The 20633-nt window shown below is 41.2% G+C and overlaps 1 protein-coding gene across 6 annotated transcripts in view; it reads left to right on the top strand.

Moving 5' to 3' along the window:
• Positions 1-388: 388 nt before the first annotated feature.
• Positions 389-20633, top strand: part of LOC115361920 (plasma membrane calcium-transporting ATPase 3-like) — a 44011-nt gene continuing 23766 nt past the window's right edge. For 3 of the 6 annotated variants that reach the window (XM_030055630.1, XM_030055636.1, XM_030055633.1), the window contains exons 1-9: positions 389-845; positions 5285-6364; positions 11686-11883; positions 13002-13259; positions 14102-14227; positions 18243-18368; positions 18978-19049; positions 19839-19877; positions 20002-20166. In XM_030055630.1, the coding sequence (XP_029911490.1) occupies positions 6148-6364; positions 11686-11883; positions 13002-13259; positions 14102-14227; positions 18243-18368; positions 18978-19049; positions 19839-19877; positions 20002-20166 (1201 nt within the window). In that variant the 5' untranslated portion in view covers positions 389-845; positions 5285-6147. The remainder of the gene's footprint in view (positions 846-5284; positions 6365-11685; positions 11884-13001; positions 13260-14101; positions 14228-18242; positions 18369-18977; positions 19050-19838; positions 19878-20001; positions 20167-20633) is intronic. The other 3 variants (XM_030055632.1, XM_030055634.1, XM_030055631.1) reach the window with 2 other exon arrangements.

The following is a 20633-nucleotide window of genomic DNA, read 5'->3' as shown; positions in this document are numbered from 1 at the left end:
TTCATTTCATTATTGTTGTTTGATGTTTACTGATGACATCTTGAGGAAAGAGTTCAGAGAAGATTACATGCACAGGTAATGTTGCGTTTTCATATCACACATTAGAGCAATTTTTTACATGTGCAGTTCCTTGCATGATTTATGGGACTGTTGGAAGCTCGGCCTATCCAGGGATAGTTATCATCAGTGTGTGTGTGTGTGTGTGTGTGTGTGTGTGTGTGTGTGTGTGTGTGTGTGTGTGTGTGTGTGTGTGTGTGTGTGTGGTGCGCACGTCATTGTGGAGTGGAGGCCAGTGAGGGGAGGGGCTGCAGAAGACGGATAACTCCAGCATCCATCAGCCCCTCCCCCTCATATCAGTATCACAGCGCAGCTCGCGTTAACGTTGCCATCACCGGACGGGTGCGGTAAGCGGAGCATCTTTTCAACATGTAGGCTCCCAGCATCGTAGCCCACCTTTGGGGCATGATCGTCACATCTCTATCGGACACCAGTGGCCGCGGCTCTGCTCAGCAGAGCACCGACAAGAGGAGCAGAGCTCTGATCACAGATGCTTGAGGTTCCCCCTGTAAGCATTAATTTATGCAAAACACCGCTCACCTCTGTCCTGCCTCGTCTCATTTTCCTCCGCATTAGAGGAATTCCACAGAAACGTCTCAACTATTCTGCGCTCCACATTTGTTTGTTTATTTGTTTATTTCGCCTCCCGCTCACAAACAACAGATGGGACATCACGTCGCTGGTCTGTGCACCGCGCACGCTAATTTGCACGTTTTGACCCGTGGATTGGAACAAAATTTGAGCAAAGCTTGGGATTGTATTTTCCTGAAGTGCTTGGATATGGCCAAGTGAGTATTTCAAGTGCCTACTCTTCTGTCATCAGAAAATGTTTAGGCAAGATGGTAGCCCAAAAGCCCCATGTCTTGCCCTATTTTTTTTCTGTTGTAGCCCATTATTATTATTATTATTATTATTATTATTATTATTATTATTATTAGTGTTGTTGTTGCTGTTGTGCATCCATTCTAATGGATGTGGCTGACTGGTGCTCCAGTCTCTGAGACATGATGCCGGAGCTGACCGTCATGTTGGACGGGCTGCCAGGCGGTGAGTGTCAGCAGCCTGGAGTGTCTCTGGGTGGATTTGGCCTCTCCTGCTGTGCGCTCCCCCGGGCTGCGGGCTGGCTCAAACACCCAGCAGCCGGTGTCTCCGCCAGGCTCATATAACCTTGCAGCAGGACGGGCCCTGGCTGTCTCACATTAAAATACACAGCGATCACGCCGGCTTGTTTTCCGTCGCTTTGCAATGGCCCAGTGTTTGTCTGTGTATTTCTACATGTGCAAATGTTGCCTCTGAACTGTCGGTCGGTGTCGTCCTGTCCTCCGCATTGACAGAAATGCCCGCAGCACCCTGCGCCCACATCAATCTGTGCCATCAGCACACGGACGGGACAGTAAAGCTGTCTGAGAGTGATTTTCTTGTCAGGCGGAGAGAGTCGGCTGTCATGCGAGGTTTGATGCAGACCAAGGTTAACAGCTGAGATGTGAAGGTTAAGAGGAAAGGGCATCATCAGTATGGAGGCTGCGCTGACGCCTTTCCCGCTGCGCGCTCACTGCACTGATCCTCAGTGTGTGTGTGTGTGTGTGTGTGTGTGTGTGTGTGTGTGTGTGTGTGTGTGTGTGTGTGTGTGTGTGTTCACTCTCTGTGAAAACTGGAGGAATGTATCATTAGACAAGCTAAATGTTCATCAGTGGCACCGAGCTGCACCGTGTCTCGGAGCGGAGCATCATGGCTGAGCGGGACGGCAGGCTCCGGCTGCTGATTGGCTGTTTGCGTCCGAGCATCACGGCGTCCCCGACTCTTTGATTCGCGCGTGCACATTGGGTTTACACGGGAGAGTGTCAGATGAGACGCACACTGAGATGCCCCAGTCTTACTGAGACCAGAGGCACATCTGCCCATGCACATGTCATCCTAGTTCATTTTGTCTTTTGGTTGTCTGTAAAACATGACATTTATTTTATTTTATTTTATTTTATTTTATTTTATTGGTAGATGGAAAATATGATGCTCTTGGAAAAACAGCTAGCCTACATTTTGTAGGTTATACAGTATGGTATATCTCAAAGTAATAGTATGGGTCCTCTAAGGTGAATGAGGCGAAATGGCTTTTCCAGACAGTAAACATGCAGCTCAGACCTGTTGCCAGATGTTAAAGAAATCTTGTTCTGAATTTTTCTGACCCCCTGGAAGCATTAAAGACGAATAAAACGTTCAGTAATTAATCAGCTGAAGCCCCATAGTTCAAAAATGAATTGAATTTTGCAGAGTATTATAGAAACTTGCTTGATTCTAGTAGGAGGTAACATTTTCAAATCCATTTGATAAGAGGATCAGGCATTTGTGTTTCATAAATACAAATAAATCTTTGCTACCATATCATAATCTATAGACATGCAACAGCCTGTTGCAGATGTAGAATAAACAACTTCTTTAGTTGAATGAGCTATTGGATTTATTTCAGTGTTTAATAAAAAATGACATAAATGCTTAAGAGCACGGTCCCAGGAGAAACCGGATAAAACTAAAAGCCTGAAGGCCTGATTTCAGTGAGCACCTCGTGTGTGCAGGGGGACATGAGTGCCTCGGGCCCCACACACACACATGCACATGCACACACACACACACACACACACACACACACACACACACACACACACCACACTGACTGAAGTCTGGTGACTGAAGAGTAATCAAGCAAATTATTTGTGTTTCGTTAACACAGAGCCGGAGAAACAAGGCCTAAAACGTCCAGTAGCAAGAGAAAAAAAATGGTTAAGAATACCAGATTAAAAATACAAGAAGCAAATCCATTTTTAAAAAGCCTATAAAAGTGAATTTTGAGCTTTTTTATGAGAATCCTTAAAGGCGGACAGTGTCCTTACGAGCTTCATTTCCTCAGACGGGCCACTGATTCTTGAGAAGGAGGGACTTGCCATTAAAACACAAACAAAAAGAAAAACAAAACAAATCAGACAACATATTTAATAGTGGATGTGCTCATGTAAAATGTAAAATCTCTCCTAACTTGGCTGTTGGGCACTGAAACATCCAATTGTGTTGTTGCAGGGCAGTTCTTATGTTTTAAGTTAAAGCTTGGAAGTACATTATGGCAGGGTATTGTATTTTGTAATCTCCCATGTATTCTACAAAAAAGAAAAAAAAATCACTTAAAGTGACAGTTCACCCTTGTTGAAAATGTTGATATTACGATTCACACATTTGGCAGACGTTTTTATCCCAAGTGACATACATAGGAGATTTTTGTACATTTTTATACAATATTTTTTATACATTATATATCATTTTCTTTCCCTCCCCCAGCTGTTCTGTTGGACAGTAGTGGTGTTATCTTCCTCTCCTTGTTATTGAGTGCTGGATACTGTCTGGATGCTCCACATGCTAACTGTTAGCTTCCTGCCATTGACGTGGACTTCCCCCCGGCTAACATTCTTAAAAACAACCACCATAATCCAGTCAAAGCAGGTTAAACATCACTGTAAAAGGATTGCTGTCCAAAACTATAATACACATGAAACTACCGAGTACACATGGACAATAGTTTTGCCCAAATGACTGTTAGAGGCAGATGATATTATCAAGCCTAATGCTCTTGCTGAAACAATTGATCTCAGATGTATGTCTATATATTTCATGAGTCAGAGGCTCTTAGGCCTTTAGCCAGTTTGTTCATCTCACCTGGAATCCCAGCTGGTAATAACCTCTGATTAGATGGCTATAATGAAAAGTAGTAGGGCCTAGCTGAGCTTTACTAAATATACCTTGGTAAACTAGTTAGGCAGCTTGCTGAGCATACACGATCATGAATGCCATGGTCATAAAGTGATGAAAACCAGAAAAGGGGTTTGTCATTGTGACTAGAGGAGTTCCTTCCACTCAGCTCAGGTTTGCTCGTTTGCTAATGAACTGTGATTCTCATCAAGATGTAACTCAACCAATGAGATTATGTCTGCCTCCAGAATCTCGGCAGCAATCACAGGCTATTATCTATATTGGCTTGCAATTTATTAGTCCTGATGTCATGCTGTTGGCTGACAGTGTGAAGACCCTGATATACCTTGGATAGATGCAGCCTGTTTTTTTTTTTTTTACTCGTTCTCTAGCATGAAATAACCACCATAAACAACTTGACAGACAAAATTACGTTTTAACTTCAGTACTTTAATTTGGACAAATCCCTGCTGTTTATGCACTGTTCTGACTGAGTGGTGTTCACAAGATACACCAAGTGATGGGAACAGTTTGGTGTTGAATCGTCTTTGCATTATCTGTCATCTTGATTTGTTTGGGCAGTGCTGTCGCTGTATTCATGTGAAATAAATCTGCGCTACAGCTAAAAGCCATTATTCATTCCAGTAATTGTTTCCTTTGTGGGGAAGACTTAGTATTATGACTCGGCTCTTACAAGCACATTCACTTCTATTAAATCTTGAGTGCAAAATAAAATAATGCGCACATGAACCAAAAGCAATAACATCTCGCAACAGCTCACTAGTACCCACTGTTGTCTGTTATAAACCTCAGATTACGACTCTTTTCTTTTTGAAATAGTAATATCACAAACATAATCCGTTTGTTACCAACTCTCCATCATCACTGCTTGGAAAAAAACAAAAAAACAAAAACATGTTTTTTCCCACATGATTTCAGATTAAAATTTACGTCGGTGTGCAAACTAGAACGTCACTGAGGGTTCTTTGTTTTATAATGATGGCATTTGGAAGCGGCGCTTTTTTTTCCTTTTTTTTTTTTTTTTTTTTTTAGTAATACCTTTGTCCTATTTTTAGTGCGGGGCTTTCAGGATGATTTTGATGTCTCACTCAAACAGCACAACTCATCATGGCATCATTTCATCCAGAGAGACTCTAACTTCCTGAATCAATAAACTCCAAATCACCAGGGCATCTCATGAATAAATGATGGTGCCATTTTTTCTGCGTTCACGGTGAGGGGGGATGGGGTGAGATTTCCGTATGCCATTAGTGCATCAGCAATTCAGTATTTGGTATGAATGATACTGTGTAGTGATGACCTTACAAAAATGATTCAGAGTTGCTTAGAGCCTGTTTTTAGCTCCGAACTGCATGTGTGCTGATGACAATTGAACAAAACACTGTACGTCGTAATGAAACAATGATTTCACTGTTAGTGGTGCAGTCACATGTGCGTTTCATTCACCAAAAGTCTTCTCCTTTCTTTTTTCCAGGTAACTCCCTCTGCGTCTGCCCCAGCTTCACCCTCTTCATCACGTCGGGACAGCGTCATCCTGCTCGGAAAGTTTACCACAGCACTGTGTCCGCTCCCCGCAAACTGTTTCTGTCGCCCATCAAAAGAGGGAAGATTCACCTTTTCCACAAATGCCTTGATATCAGACCTGAGATAATTATACTTTTGCCAACAACATTTGATAATTTTTGAAAGATATTATGCAGAACACATAACTACAAGTATTATCTGGAAAACATTTGATTTAATGTGGGAAAGAGCAAAGCAGCTAATACAGATTCTTCTGTATTAACTGTCCATTTTTTTGACTTTAAGGAAGAGTCTACTTTGCACAAATATTTGAAACATTTTGGAAAATACGCGATTTTTTATTAAAATATATATTTCTTTTTTTGGCAGTGGGTGTTAAAATATTTTACTTTCATTATATATCAGATGTTTTGTCGCCATTTAAACAGTTGATAAATGGTTCAGTTTATCTCAAATATCAAAGGCCATTGAAATATAATTTTCCTCAAGGAGTGTGTTTTTAAAATGTGGGGCATGCAGTATGTTTTCAACCTTTCAATCAAATGCTTGGTGTCACTACACACACTGGACCAGAGATATCATCAGGCTGGTATTTATGCATACATTTGAAGTCAGTATTTTTACCCCAGGTCAGTTTTGTATGGAGAATCTGAGAGCGGCATAAAGGGAGGCGACACTAGAGCAGATATTACACAGTCATACAAACCACATAACCTGCTGTGCTTGTATCCCTGACACTGACCACGAGGGATTTCAGCTGTTTGGGTTTCAAGATCTTCACCGTCAGAGCTGTGAACACTGCCTCGAGTCACCATGGGAGACATAGCCAACAGTTCTGTGGATTTCCACCCCAAAAAGCGCGGCAGTGCAGGAGGCATGGAGGTCAATCATGCCGGAGACTTTGGGGTCACGCTGGACGAGCTGAAGGCCCTGATGGAGCTGAGGGGCCCTGAAGCACTGCAGAAGATCCAGGAGACCTACCAGGACACAGAAAGCCTCTGTCGGAGGCTGAAAACCTCCCCGGCTAATGGTGAGAGCTGATGGTGTTTTTTAAAAATGATTTCAATTAATTTGTCTCTTCCACTCAGACACACCACCTCTAAAGTCATGTTCTAAGTTGTAAAGTTCAAGTTGTTGGGGTTAGCTTTATTTACTCTCAGGTGATGGCTGGTCAGGATTCTTTAGTTTTATAAGTGAATTTTATTCATTCAGTGGAACGGCAGTGACAAAAGGCCTAAGTCTGTATCTTATTTCTCAGATTATCTCTGCTCAAATGAAATTATGATGTTGGGTACGGTCACTTCTCCACCCACAGGAAGAAACAAATCAGCGCTTAGTGCAGCTGTAAGCACTCTGCTGTTTTGACCGAATTAGTCAGTCAAAGCAAAGCAGAATTTACTGTGTTAAAAGCAGCTCATTGCAGCGCACATTTGTCTGCCCCGCCAAGCTTTTATGTTATGTTGCTAAGTGACAGGAGCATCAGCGCTGTCGTGGGCAGTGACACAGACAGCTCCTCCCATTCAGCAGAGCTCTCCCACCGCAGCAAACATGGAGAGAGCCAGAGGGGACGTGCTGAAAGCATTACTTTAGAGCCACACTCCTTCCACTGCGAATCTGACCAAATGGTATTATCTGGCGACTGTAAGCGGGACTGTTGCGTTCATCTGTAGCTCAAGACAAGAAAGCTTGTGCGTTTTGATACAGAACTTTCACCTTCCAAACAATAATGTTGAAATTGTAACCAGAGAAAAAGGCAACACTGTTTTTGGATAGTCCCCTATTGATATTCAACAGAATGTCAATCGATATTTAAGTTAAATATCAATAAGAGTTCAGTAGATTATCAATAAGACATAAATAACATGTCACCAGCATGTAAAATATTATTACTTGAGTTTTGCATTTTGCATGAAATTTATTGCTTTGCTGCCTATTTGCTAAAAGAGGCTGGACAGAAGGCCTCACCCAGCCAGAACCCTGACCTTAACCATTTTATAAGACATACAACAGAATATCATAGATCATGTCAATATGCTGTTGACATGTAATTTATTATTATTGATATTCTGCTGAGCTCTTGTTGATATTTATCTTACCAGAAACTTCAATTAAAAGCCGAATCCCAATCAAAACACTGAGTCCCTGTCATTGTCCAGGTTTGGCTGCACATTTTGACAAATAAATGCTGGTTCTTAAAAGAAGTCAAACATTTAAATTGAAAGCTAAAAGCTGCAGCGGTGTGTTGTCCCGTTAAATCCTGCTCACTGCCCCGGGACAGAGTCAGCACACCAGGGGAGGCTGTAGAGTTTAAAGTTTATAATTGTCAATCTGAACTGTTGGCTCAAGTTCTGTAATTATTCCAGCGGTATGAAGGGACATGTGTAATAATGTGAGAGAAACAGCCTGTAGAGGAGAAGAAGAAAAAAGCTAGACTTGGGAGGCACTGAGAGATATGTTTTTCTATATTCTTAATTTTACGGTATTTTTTGACTAGTTTTCCTAGGCCTGGAATAGATGCAGGTCCCAAATACAGGCTGATTGTTTTTGATCATTAAAAACAATAAAATCCAGGCTAATAACTGAAGTTTTACAGTATATATCAATTGACCTTCTGTTAAACATCTCTAGGGGACTGTCTAAAGACAGTGTGACCAAGGAAGGAAGGGTTATTTATTTATTTATTTATTTACTATTTTAATTTCTCTAAGTTCAGAAATGCATGCCTGTCAGTATGACACGAGAAGCAGAAAATGTGCTCATTTCAAAAATGTGCTTGATCTCCCGAGAAGCATTATAAAAACCCTGCTAAGTTATATTAGACGGCTTGTGAGCGGCTCTGCGGTCAGATGGGCCTGTGACATTTGGATTAAGACGGCATGGAGGTGGCTAGATGATGTAATGTTTAAAATAGTTTGTTAGTGAATGGAGCTGCCTGTCTGAATGAGCTTGTATATATTCCTTTTGCATCTGACTTCAGTTTCTGTGTGGATGCTTGCTCTGGTTTATTGCTCGAGGAACTGGTAAACCACATCCAGTGTGTTGGTAAATGCAAATGTGGAGATGCGGCGCCATGTTAAGAGACCGCTCCATCCAGTGTTAATGTGGTGAAAAGAGATGGAGAGAGCGGAGAGTGACGGCAGGGTTGCCAGGAGCAGCAGGTGAGATTTAGCGAGGGTGGGACAGTAGTAGTGTGCAACAGCCTGCCTTAGTGCTGATGCCAGAACACACTCCCCCCAGAGAAGCAGACACACACTGATTTTGCCATCTGTGCCACTCTACACCCCGTCCATTTCACTTCGCTGAGAGAAGCCCAGTATTTCTGTCAGCGCTCTTACATTTAGATGCAGGCCAGAAGTTTCAAAAACACAAATCTGTCTTCATAACCGTATCCAGTGACTGTGTATGAGGGTGTTGCTGAGAAGGCTAACGTCCCTAAACTGGACATGGAAACATCCTCAGAATCAAATGACTGAAACCTAATAGAGCCATGTGGAAATCTTTTTTACATTCTTTATTATGCTTTATATTAATCTTTTAATAATTATGTGTATGTCATTTGTCAGTAAATACAGCTGCTCTAAGAACCCCTTGTTCTGTTTTCGAGCATGTTGAAAATATAGAAACCTTGGCTTAGGGAAAGGCAGGGTGGGGAAGAGAGTGTATGTCACTGCAATTATCAAGTGGATTCCTGCCATAATGGATTTTGCTGAATAGCTGAATCAGTCTAAAAGCACCGACGGAAGGTCAGCAAAAAGTTTTGTTTTCCTCTCCCCATTCTCAACACCTGAAAATGAAGTGTACTCATCTACACTGTTGACAACATTACAGCTAAGAGGATGACTGGCCATAACAGCAAAGAGCTAACTGGATGTCAGTCCCCTCTGGCCTGGAGAACTAACACATGGAAGAGCTGACAGTGAATTCTGTTTCTATCATATTTTATAGACCTGCTATCTTTGTCATAAAACTGAGTCGCTCTCTTCAGCAGCTTCCGAAGCCTGTAACTGTGTTCGGCTGTAATCCCTGACTATCAATCCTAAATTGCCTGAGTAAACATGTAGTAAATGAAACTAATGGCCAACTAGTTTTGGGTGCAGCTAACTTTGCACTGGCAGAGGATGTGCTGTACATGATGTAACTGCAATATGAAATGATTTTGGCACCAAGGGATCCTGGTAGGAAGATATTTTGGTATCAAACTGTTTAGATGTCATAACTTGAACACTGACAGTTTCACAGTAATGAGATTAAAACATAATGTTAGAAATAATCGCGTATGCAATTTTTTTTTTTTACTGTATTGTAGCAATTCATAGTAACTTAAATTGTAGTTAAACTATTCCTCATTTGGCTCCAAACCTCCTGGAAGCTTCACTTTGAAAACAACTATAGCAGGCATAGGTTTCTTCCTCCTAAAAGGTAAAGAATTAATTTCTGCTGTCATTTTCTGCTTCCACTTCTGATGAGGCTAACAAGTGTATCATGCTTGAGCCAGACGACACAGCCCTCAGAGTTTATGCTCAAACTGTTTCTCAACACAAAAGCTGTGTGGGGTTTTCATTGAGCCGGTGGGAGACTTGAGGCCTCTGGGTGATGGCAGCACATCAGAGGTGCAGGGAAGCAGGTGGTCTTGACTGTCATGATTTTTACTGCTGAAATTAATAAGATCCATAATAGGAGGAGTGCTGGTCCAGTAACAGTCTTCATTTTGCAGGGAGTTTCAACCAGTGTCGTGCTTATTATTACTCAATAGTCAAACTGTAGCGTTGTCCTGGTGTCCCAGGGGCAGTCTGAAATCTCTACTTGGTTACTTTCAAATGTCTAAAAAGGGCAAAAATGTTAAAGAATAAACAATCCTGCATATGATCCCTTGCTCATTTCAGAAGTAGTATATGTATTCATATAATTATTGTGTACTAATTACTTATTACTTTTTCTGTTACAACCCTAACCCAATTTGTTTGTTGCTATTTATGTCATATCTACAAAAAACAGGGCGGCTAAGCTGCTTCACTAATGTGCATCATCCTTTTGCTCAATAAAATCAAGTATTATGTAAATATATACATAGATAAATAGATAGATATAGATATAGATATGTGTGCCCACACTGAGGACTATGAATATGATGATAACAAAGCTGGGAAATGGGGTAGGATAGAGTTTACAGTGTGTGGAAACAAAAGTGCAAAGTTTATTTGATTGACCTTATTGAAATTCAAATTGTCATCATAATTTTTATGCTATTTTTCCTGGGAAAAGTAACATTACTGTAATGACAGAGAGTTGCATCAGCACTTAGGGGCACCAAAAACCAAGGGCAAGGCTTCTATAGATTTTTATGCCTGCCCACGTTCTCGCAGAGAAGCTGCTATCATATTACTGTCAAGTCTGAGTGCTGAGTAGTGACTCCAGATGTGAGTCTGTTCAGGTTCATTGTGTCTGTCCCAGCGTTTCTTTTCATCCCCTGATTCCCACCAGGGTCCAGCTGCTACTACTGATCGCTGCAGTCATTGTAAGGATCAACATTTTATTAACTTGGCAGATTTTTTTGTGAGTTTATTGCAGGAATTGTAAATGATATGGCACTATGATGCAGTTGTTTCATGGTGCAGTGATTTCTTTATTGAGGTAAATTATTGTTACAGTCTTTTACTGGCAGCATGGCTCACCTTCATCATCATTTTGGATGCAGAGTGCCATATTTCATCTGCCCAAATGAGGGAGCTGTAGGCTAGAGAGCACAGGCAGCTTTAATGCCTTGGCAGGGAGCTACCTAGTCCACTGTTGTCAGTCATCCAGTTCTCCATCTTATGCTTCTGAAATTGACAATAATGTTAATGATGCAATGAGAGGGCTTTTTGTCTGAATCCTCTGTTAACATTTGGCAGATGGAGTGGTTTCCACACCAACTCCATCACTGCTGTTTACCCCAAACAACACTGTGATTTTTGCCTCTCCGTTGAAAGTCCGTACGTACAGTACAGCCCTGCAGATCATAATTAATATGAGGATGTCTGCCTTGAGGGATGGCCAATTCAAAAACATTAACCAGCTGAGTTAGTCTGCCCAGTTTAGACTTCCCTCATTTAATAAGCTCTTCATAGAATGACAATTGCATAACAGTGACCACTCCTGACATGTGGTACAAGCACCATTTGCTAGCAGCAAGCCACTAATGATGTTCTACAGAACAGGGACAATCACAGGGTCAAAGCAAACTGCAGTTAAAGTACAGATACAGTTTTGTTCCAAACTTATTTTGTTAGTCATCAAGAAAAGCAGCAAAATCAAATAAGTGAAAGTAAGACGGCGAATGGAAGTTTTCAACATCTCTGGTTTGTTCTTCAGGCCTCTCTGACAATGTTGCTGACCTGGAGAAACGCACACAGGTGTTTGGAAAGAACTTCATCCCACCAAAGAAGCCCAAGACCTTCCTCCAGCTGGTGTGGGAAGCTCTGCAGGATGTAACACTCATTATCCTCGAGATCGCTGCCATCATATCTCTAGGCCTGTCTTTCTATCAGCCACCTGAAGGAGAGAGCGAGGGTAAGTCTGCCTCTGCAACCTTCACTGCCAGTTTCACTGAGAGACTTTTGGCATGAGTTCTGTTTCTTTCTATTGTTTCTCAAAATTAATTTGCCTTCAGTGTGGTATTTTTCTGGGAGAATCAACTCTTTGACTCCTTGACACAAAAAGATCTCAGCCTCAGTGAGATGGCCTGAAACCTAGAAAACATAAGACGGACAGCAGCATGCAGGAGGTGGCCAAGTTTAACTCATTCACGATGCAAAATGATGAAAGATTTTTTAAAAAATCACATCAAGGGGTGCCTCAGTCTGTAGCATGAAGGCTAAGTCCTTGTCGCAATCGCCTGGGTTCACTTCTGGTCCATGTCCTTTGCTTTGCATGTCATCCCCTCTCTCTCTGTCCTGTCTGTCGTGTCTCTCCCCACTGTGGCTGTCTAATAAAGCAGAAATGCCTCCAAAAAGCTTAAATAAACAAATAAAATTCATATTCAAACAGCTTTAAAAACTTAACTGAGATGAGAGAAATATTTATGTCCGCAGATTGCAGCTATGGATAGTTCCTTCATTTTGATTTTTGAGGCACATTTATAAAAACTATTGTGATGTTGGCAGCTGTTTTCATAGGAACATCTGTTCAATAGGCCTCGTGCAAGAACATTTTAAAATGCCAAAAAAGGCAGACAGCAAAAATGTTTGAAACATTAAATAAATATGACAAAAGTGAAGAACAAGCAAGTGTTAGAAAGAAAGGCATTTTTTGGCTACATCTTACTAGTTATAAAGATATAAACTCCAGCCTGAGCGTTTTACCTGGCCGAGGGGAGAAGCTTGTTCACAGAGTGGAGAATATGAGAGAAAGCTCGACTTATTAAAACACCGATGAAGATGGTAAGCTCTCTTAAATTTTGTTAAATCATGTGTTTGAGTGATTTAGGAATGACTCTGTTGGAGTGGTTCTTGCATGAGGCCTAACTTCTAAATGTTAGTCATCTCAGATAAATTAAAAAAATGGTGTGTCCACATCATCCAGAAACAAGTTTCAAAAGCACCTCATGTCATGTCCAGCTTTATGAACTTGTCTCTGTTCTGTCTTTATTGCTGTGCCTAACCCTCCCCTGCCCCACTGCCTTTGAGCAGGGTGTGGAGGAAAGGTACACGAGCAACAGGACGAAGGAGAAGCAGAGGCCAGCTGGATCGAAGGGGCGGCCATCTTGCTGTCAGTCATTTGCGTGGTGCTGGTGACGGCCTTCAATGACTGGAGTAAAGAGAAGCAGTTTCGCGGGTTGCAGAGCCGCATCGAACAGGAGCAGCGCTTTGCTGTGGTTCGCAATGGCACCGTCCTCCAGATCCCTGTGGCGGACATGGTGGTGGGAGACGTGGCACAAGTCAAATACGGTCAGTATAACAAAGACAATGACCCGAGTGCCAAAGGCTGTTTAGTGACCCTTATTCATAAAACGTAACTGTAACAACACTGTTTTCAGGGGCTAAAGGTAATGAGGCATTCTGGGTTTAAAAGTCACCCTGATCATCCACAGCTGACACACTAGACATTTCAGAATGGCAGGGAAAGACAAAATTCAGTTATTTCTTTCTTGGTAGGACCACCTTGGTGAGGACCACTGAAAAGTTTGCCCGTGAAGTTCTCCCAGACTCATGTAGTTAATGCATACTTTTATATCTCCAAAAAAGCATAAAATGTCCCCTCCAAACAGCTTGTGCAGCATAATTCAATTGTTTTGAGGCCAAGCAATGTACTTTCTGTCCCAAAGTCTTATTATCTCCTAGATGTTCCTTATTTGCAAAGCTCTGCTCACCATATGGCAGTCAAGGACTATGATTGTAGGGTAACTGTTTCTAGAGGAGGTTTCTAGAACAAAACATTGTAAATGAAGAAAATACAGCAAATAATCAGGTAATTTAGATGCAAGTTCTACTAGTGACAGTAGTCGTAAATTACCTAATTCCCCCTTAACCACCTTTAAACATTAATTTTTCCAATATAAAAGTGTTTATATTATACATTAAATAGTTATTGTACATATTAAGTAGCAGCAGTAGTAGTAGTATCAGACTGATGAATACAAGGTTCTTTTTGATAAAAAAAAAAAAAAAAATCTTGTATCTATTGGTTTTTGTTTCCATTGTGATAATTATTGACTTGAAGTCACAGGTACGACATCTTTTTATTTATCACTACACCCCACCTCCATATGTTTCCTGTCCTGTTTCCACAGGAGACCTGCTGCCTGCCGACGGGATCCTGATGCAGGGCAATGACCTGAAGATTGATGAGAGCTCCTTGACTGGAGAGTCTGACCACGTTCGCAAATCTGTGGAGAAAGACCCCATATTGTTGTCTGGTGAGTTGTCATTTTGCAACCAGACCCCAACCATGTTTGTTTTACCCGCATATAGGATCAAACATTTCTAGTGATCCACATATTAGATACAAATATATTCTATACATCTGTGCCACCTTAAATTCATCAATTTGCATTCCAAAAAAATCTCCAAAATTTGTACTTTTTTCCAATGTCTTCCCCAGAATTGTATTCGTATCGGGGTTCTGAAATAGCATTTAGACCTGTGGTTGTCAAATTTTTTTGGTTGGCAACCCCAAAAAAATCTTGGCCAACCTTTGCAACTCTGGGACACTGCGCTCAGTACTGAATAAGCAAGTGGACTGACTGTTTTTACACAAACTAAATGGCAGAGGCTGATACTGATATTCTGATATCCATCAAATTCAACTCACTTCATTTAACATGAAGTAAGTTGATTGAGGCAGCCTGCTAGGAGACAATAGCTGGACTCTTGGCCTAGTGTTGGGCACGGTAATCATCCAGCCATCACTTTGGTCAGCCATGATCAGTGAATAGGCTTTTCACATTGATGTGTTGATCCGACTGGAGTAAGTATATCCACAGCAACCTTGAACAACCCCAGGTATTCCTCAGCAATCACAAACCAGAGCTCCTCCAGTGTTTTCTTGATAAAGGTGTGCTGGACTGTCCAGTCACTGTAAAGCTCCAAGATCGCATCCTCTCATTGAGAAGAGAGACGATTACTGCATGGCTCACCCATCCCGAGTTTGATTTCTGGGTAAATATTTCTTGAAATGTCCTAGAACACCTCAGAGGTTAGTGGTAACAGTTGGCTTTATGAAGTGGACACTGATAACATTTTGCTCTTGAAGTTCTGGAAACATTTCCAAATTGCTACAGTCCACTCAAGTGATCCAGCACTCCAACTTCTTTTTGAAAGCATCCACTTTGTCTGAAATGGTAGATGTTAGTGTTAGGACCTTGTAACCACAAATTCAGGGTGTTGAAATTGTCAAAAAGTTCAGCCAATAATACAAGACCTATTTGATGTCAGTCAGATGGTCAATGGATCAGGCATTTGGGGGGAAAATGCTGAGCTTCTTCTGCATCTCAAACAGACAGATAAGAAGTTTCCCTCTGGAGGGTGGCCATGCCTCAGTATGAAAAAGCAGGGCTTACTGTTGTGAGTTTGTCTCTTGGCAGAGCTGAGAAGAGTCTGACATTCAGTGGGCGTGATTCAATGTTTTTCACTATTTTGATTGCAGTTTGCAGAATGCCATTGAGAGATGGTTCAAGTGTTTTGGCTGCAAGGGCCTCTCTGTGGATGATGCAGGGGATGAGTTTAATATGTGGTGCCACTTTCAGCTCTTTGGCTGTGAATGCCTTTTCCCCCCCTGTATTCTTCCTACCCTGTCTGCACTTATCCCAATATAGCTTTCAAAACACAGTTCTCCCTCACACATCTTATTTAGTGCAAGGAGAAAAGCGTATTATTAGTGTTACATGTATTCCTTCCTAACTATATCTACCTTCTATCTGAGCAGAATTTTATCATGGCAAAGAAAAAATTCATTTAGTAACTGGTTCAGTAAGCTGATATTTGATGTTGCGTGTCATGTCATTAATGCGCAGTGACACAGCATCAGCTAAGAGTGGGATTTTCAGAAGTGTGTTTCTGAGTCATGGCAATCACTGCAGGGAGAATCAGCTTTTCACTGAATGCGTGGGACTTTTTTTTTGACTGAGCAGTATTCCACTTTGTATAAAGCTACCCGGGTGCGTAGTTTGAAGATGCATTTGTGGAGTGGTAGACTCTCACTTCATGGCTGTCCTTGCTCTTCAATACGTTTGGACAACAATACCTAGCTCTGTTACTTGGCAACAACACTTTAATCTTAATGCTAACTAGCATTAGGACATCAGACTGCGGAGCATTTTCTGCAAAAAAAAAAAAAAAAAAAAAGCCATTATTTCTTATGGAGAGACACGGATTTTGCATGCAGTGCTGGAGCTCAGGCGGCTCGCTTTTTCCACTCAGATGGAGCTGAAAAAAAAGTTGATGTTGAGCTGCTCCACTCTACATGGCGTTTCCCCCAAATCGGTACCTTCTCTGTCCATGCCATGTGGTTACATTTCATTTATTTGCTAATGCTATGCTAAAACTCAGTCCTGTTACTTTCAGTGCTGTTACCCATATTTTGCATATTTTGTAACTTTTCAGCTACAGGTAAATATTTTTCGAACATGGAACCAATTGTTTCTTTAAAATACCCACTTTATTGAGGGATAAACAGACCTGAGATTGACTATTACACATTTTGAATAGTTAAAAATGTGTTTTGTTAGATACAGTGCTGAAAAAGATGAAGTTTAATTTTAATAAGTTACAACATGTAAATTTCACCGGTTCGGCAGAATGGCTCTTCAAGCTCCAGGTCGCAGCCTCAATCTCTGCTCTGCAGATTTCAGGTGGAAAATGCTCCAAAGCCTGAATGCCACCCTCGCTTGCTTGAATATACACCCTGGCATTTTTTTCATTTTAACCATGCCAATAAATTGTTCTGGCATGCTCTCATTTTTTGGCTTAATAATTTTTCAGTGCAGCCTGTATGCATGTGTGTGTGTGTTTGTTTGTTTGTGTTTGTCTATGTACATTATATGCTCACTGTGAAACACCAGTGACTGATACTGTGATTGAACTAGTGAACAAATGAGTTCTGTCTCTACACTGTGTGTGTGTGTGTGTGTGTGTGTGTGTGTGTGTGTGTGTGTGTGTGTGTGTGTGTGTGTGTGTGTTGATAATAGGATTGTAATAATATAATTGTGGCTGCTGGTTGGCTTCCTGAAGCAGCAGGTCATAAAGGTTCATTAGACCCCCTGGGGAACACAGCCAGTCTCAACCTAACCCCAACACCCATACCCACCACCCACACCCACAGCCACACACACACACACACACACACAGTATATAAATACGGGCTACACTGCACCTGTTATTATGTCCAGCCAAGTATCACTGTTAGTTAAGTGTTAGAGAGCCTGCAGAGATACTGCACATGACACTCCACATGTAGGTGAAAGGACACCATTAATGAATAACTATCACTATGCTCATATGTAATGTTTATAATATTATTGTTAAGTAATATTTAATTCAGAAACTTCCTAAAAACCTGTTGCTGGTATCACTACAAGGCCAGACAGGAAACGCATGACATTTTTTTCTTATATTTTTCTCAGAGTATAGACTTCACATATAAGAGTCAGGAGTTAGGGTGGATGGTAGAACATGCAGTGTAAATCATACAATTTAAATAACTTTGTCTTCTGTTCCCATCAATGCTTGAATTCCCATGTTCCTCACAGAGGGAACATTTTTGACATCAAGTGTAATTCCACAGTAAGTTACTCACAATGCCAACCTCATTACCCAGTAGAGTGCTATAATTAATGGGAATATAATGGGGGTCTGTTGCACAGAGCTAACTAGATCACAGAGAAAAGCACAGGAAGGTGACCAAAGTATTTATGAGATTGAAGGAGGCAGCTGCATAGAAGAGAGGGGTTCATTTCCTAAAGGCTGCGCATTCATCTGAGGGGAAACAAAACTCCCGGAGAATATCCTCAAGTTCAATATTTCATTATCCATTATTTCTAGAACATCCACTGTGTGTTTTCATTGTGTCAGCCAAACATTTGAATTACTTACTACCCCTCTTTAAAAAGTGCCGCAATTTATTTTAATTTTGAGCCAAAGGGTTCCATTAGGTTTCTAAAAAAAAAAAAAAAAACAAAAAAAAAAAAACGGTGGTGGAGAACCAAGTAGACTCAGTTCAGTTTAATCTTAGGTAACTCATCACATATGGTCACATCACTGAGAGAAAAAAAAAGTGTCTCTGAAGATTAACTGGTGCTATTGTATTCATATTGGATTGAAAAGGGTCTCCATATAGATGTTATAGATGATATAGATTTTATGAATGCATAATGCGAGTCACAGTGTATTTCAAGTGTATATGAATATATATGTCTGTATGCGTTTGTGAATTAGGAACTCATGTGATGGAGGGCTCAGGGAAGATGCTGGTGACTGCAGTTGGGGTAAACTCCCAGACTGGGATCATCTTCACGCTGCTGGGGGCCGGAGAGCCGGAGGAGGAGAGGAAAGACAAGAAAGGTAAGGAGGAAGAACAATCATGGACACTAAACTTTATTTGTCATGCTTCGGAAGCTTTACCAGGAATGATTCAACATGTTTTTAGTCAATTATAACGGTGTGTTGTAAACATCATGTTTACCAATGAAATGATTGTGCTGAGTAGATTTCATAAGAGTGACTCATGCAATATTATGTACTGCTCCTATATGTCTGAGTGAGCTCCCAGACTTAATGTACATTATGAATTAGAGAGGGAGGAGGAGAGCGGAGGCTTGCATCTCAGCCCTTCCCTCCCGCTTGCTCCCCTTGATGTGAGCAGAGTGCCAGCTGTTTAATAATTCTATCCTGTAAAAGCACTGCAGTCTGCAGAGCGATCAATAATTGAATGGAAAGAAGGGAGAGCAAGATGGTGCCAGGGTTACATGCAGAGAGGATGCCTCAGTTTAGAGGGCAGTCAGAGATACAGCCATGTTTTATTCACTGCTCATTTTTTTCATTTTTACTTTGGATTCCTTGTTTTTGGTCATTTGTGATGCTCACACTTTGAGTTGCTTTTTTACACCTTTGTTTATCTGTTATCATTCCCGATCCCTCTGAAATGCACAAACCTCTCCATAAACCACTCAGAGGGCAATAGTAACTCAGTCACACAGCGTCAGCCCCCAGCAGATGAAGCAAAACCGAGCCGCATCAGAAATGGTAGGTGTTTCCCTTACGACTGACTAATACCTCATTCACAGCTCAATCTGTCACACTCCACATATGTCATCCCCAACACAGCGTTGCCTCCAGCCAGTCACAATAGCAGAGGAGTCGCACACACAGCACGGTAGACAGGAATATGGGGGAAAATGAGAGCTGACAGCGCCTGCTGCAAGGGAGGAGAGGACAAATATGGTTACAACACTTTTTCTTAACTTAAAAATAAAAATATTTTGGAGGGAACTTATATCAGTCCATTACCGGGGCAACACATGTAGAAACAGTTCATTATTCAGGGGCTCTTATTTTTGGAATTGCATTTCAAAAATACTTGCTGCATACTGGTTTGCTGTTGAAAAAAGACTAAACCAAGAGATTACTTATATCCTGAATATCTTTTCATACAGACAGTCATAAATGGAATTACCATTATGGATTATACATAAAGGACTTAGAACTATGGTGAAATGTCAAATAAAATTACCCTGCCTAATTGTTTTCTCATTCCAGTCTGTGGCTTTTATTTTGCACTCTCATCTTCTGGTTTTTCTATCCACTCATAGGATTTAAATTTATGCATCTTTCTGTGTATAAATAAAATACTGACTTGCACAGCAAACAAATATTTCTTTTGAAAGACAATGTCCACACTATAACATTAAAAGTCATTTCATAAGTATAAATGCGTTCAAATCTGAAAGCATTTTGTAAATTGAAACTGAAGTGACAGTGACCCGTGGGCTCTGTTTAGTAAAAATGCCAATTTACCCCCTTACTTATTTTCAGGTAAGCCAGATGGGACGTTGGAGACCAATCAGAACAAAGGTAAGCACAGAGATATCTCAAGGTCTTTCAGTGTCAGTTAAAAAGAAAACTTTTTGACACAAGCAGACTAGCCATGAAGAATGTTGTCCTTCCAGCGACTTAACCAACTTTTCATCACTTAAAGCCAAGAAACAGGATGAGGCTGTTGCCATGGAGATGCAGCCGCTGAAGAGTGCTGAAGGTGGGGAAGTGGAGGAGAAAGAGAAGAAGAAGGCCAACATACCCAAAAAAGAAAAATCAGTCCTGCAGGGCAAGCTCACTAAACTGGCAGTGCAAATTGGGAAAGCAGGTGAGGGAGATTGAATTCAATGGTTTACCCACTCCCCCCCACCCAAGTACTGCATGTTAAGTTGTACTTCAAAGGCTGTTTTTGAGAGGCAGTGGAGGGCATCACTAAACCTCCTGGTCACACATCATGTAGTGATGAGGTCATGGGGACGGAGCAGCTGACTGCAGGGTCAGGCTGCTGACCTTGAAGGACTCTCTGTGTTGAGACATGAGCTGTCTTCATTAATGTCCTCACATAAATTCATCAAACCAAAATGCAGTTTGCCTTAGGCGCTCTATCCAAACTATATCCAGTTTATTTGCACAATTGATTCAACATACAGATGCAACAGCAGAATTTATTTTATAACTAACCATCATATGGGCATACGGTATGTTGGGCCAAAATATGCCCCAAAACTGCAATCTTTTCATAATAGTTAAAAAAAATTTAAATTATGGTGCAAATCACAATAGTTTATCATTTTT

The sequence above is a fragment of the Myripristis murdjan genome, chromosome 7, assembly GCF_902150065.1.
Source record: "Myripristis murdjan chromosome 7, fMyrMur1.1, whole genome shotgun sequence".
NCBI classification, from domain to species: Eukaryota; Metazoa; Chordata; class Actinopteri; order Holocentriformes; family Holocentridae; genus Myripristis; species Myripristis murdjan.
Note: the sequence above shows the minus strand (reverse complement) of the source record. Positions and strands in the feature narration are given on the sequence as shown.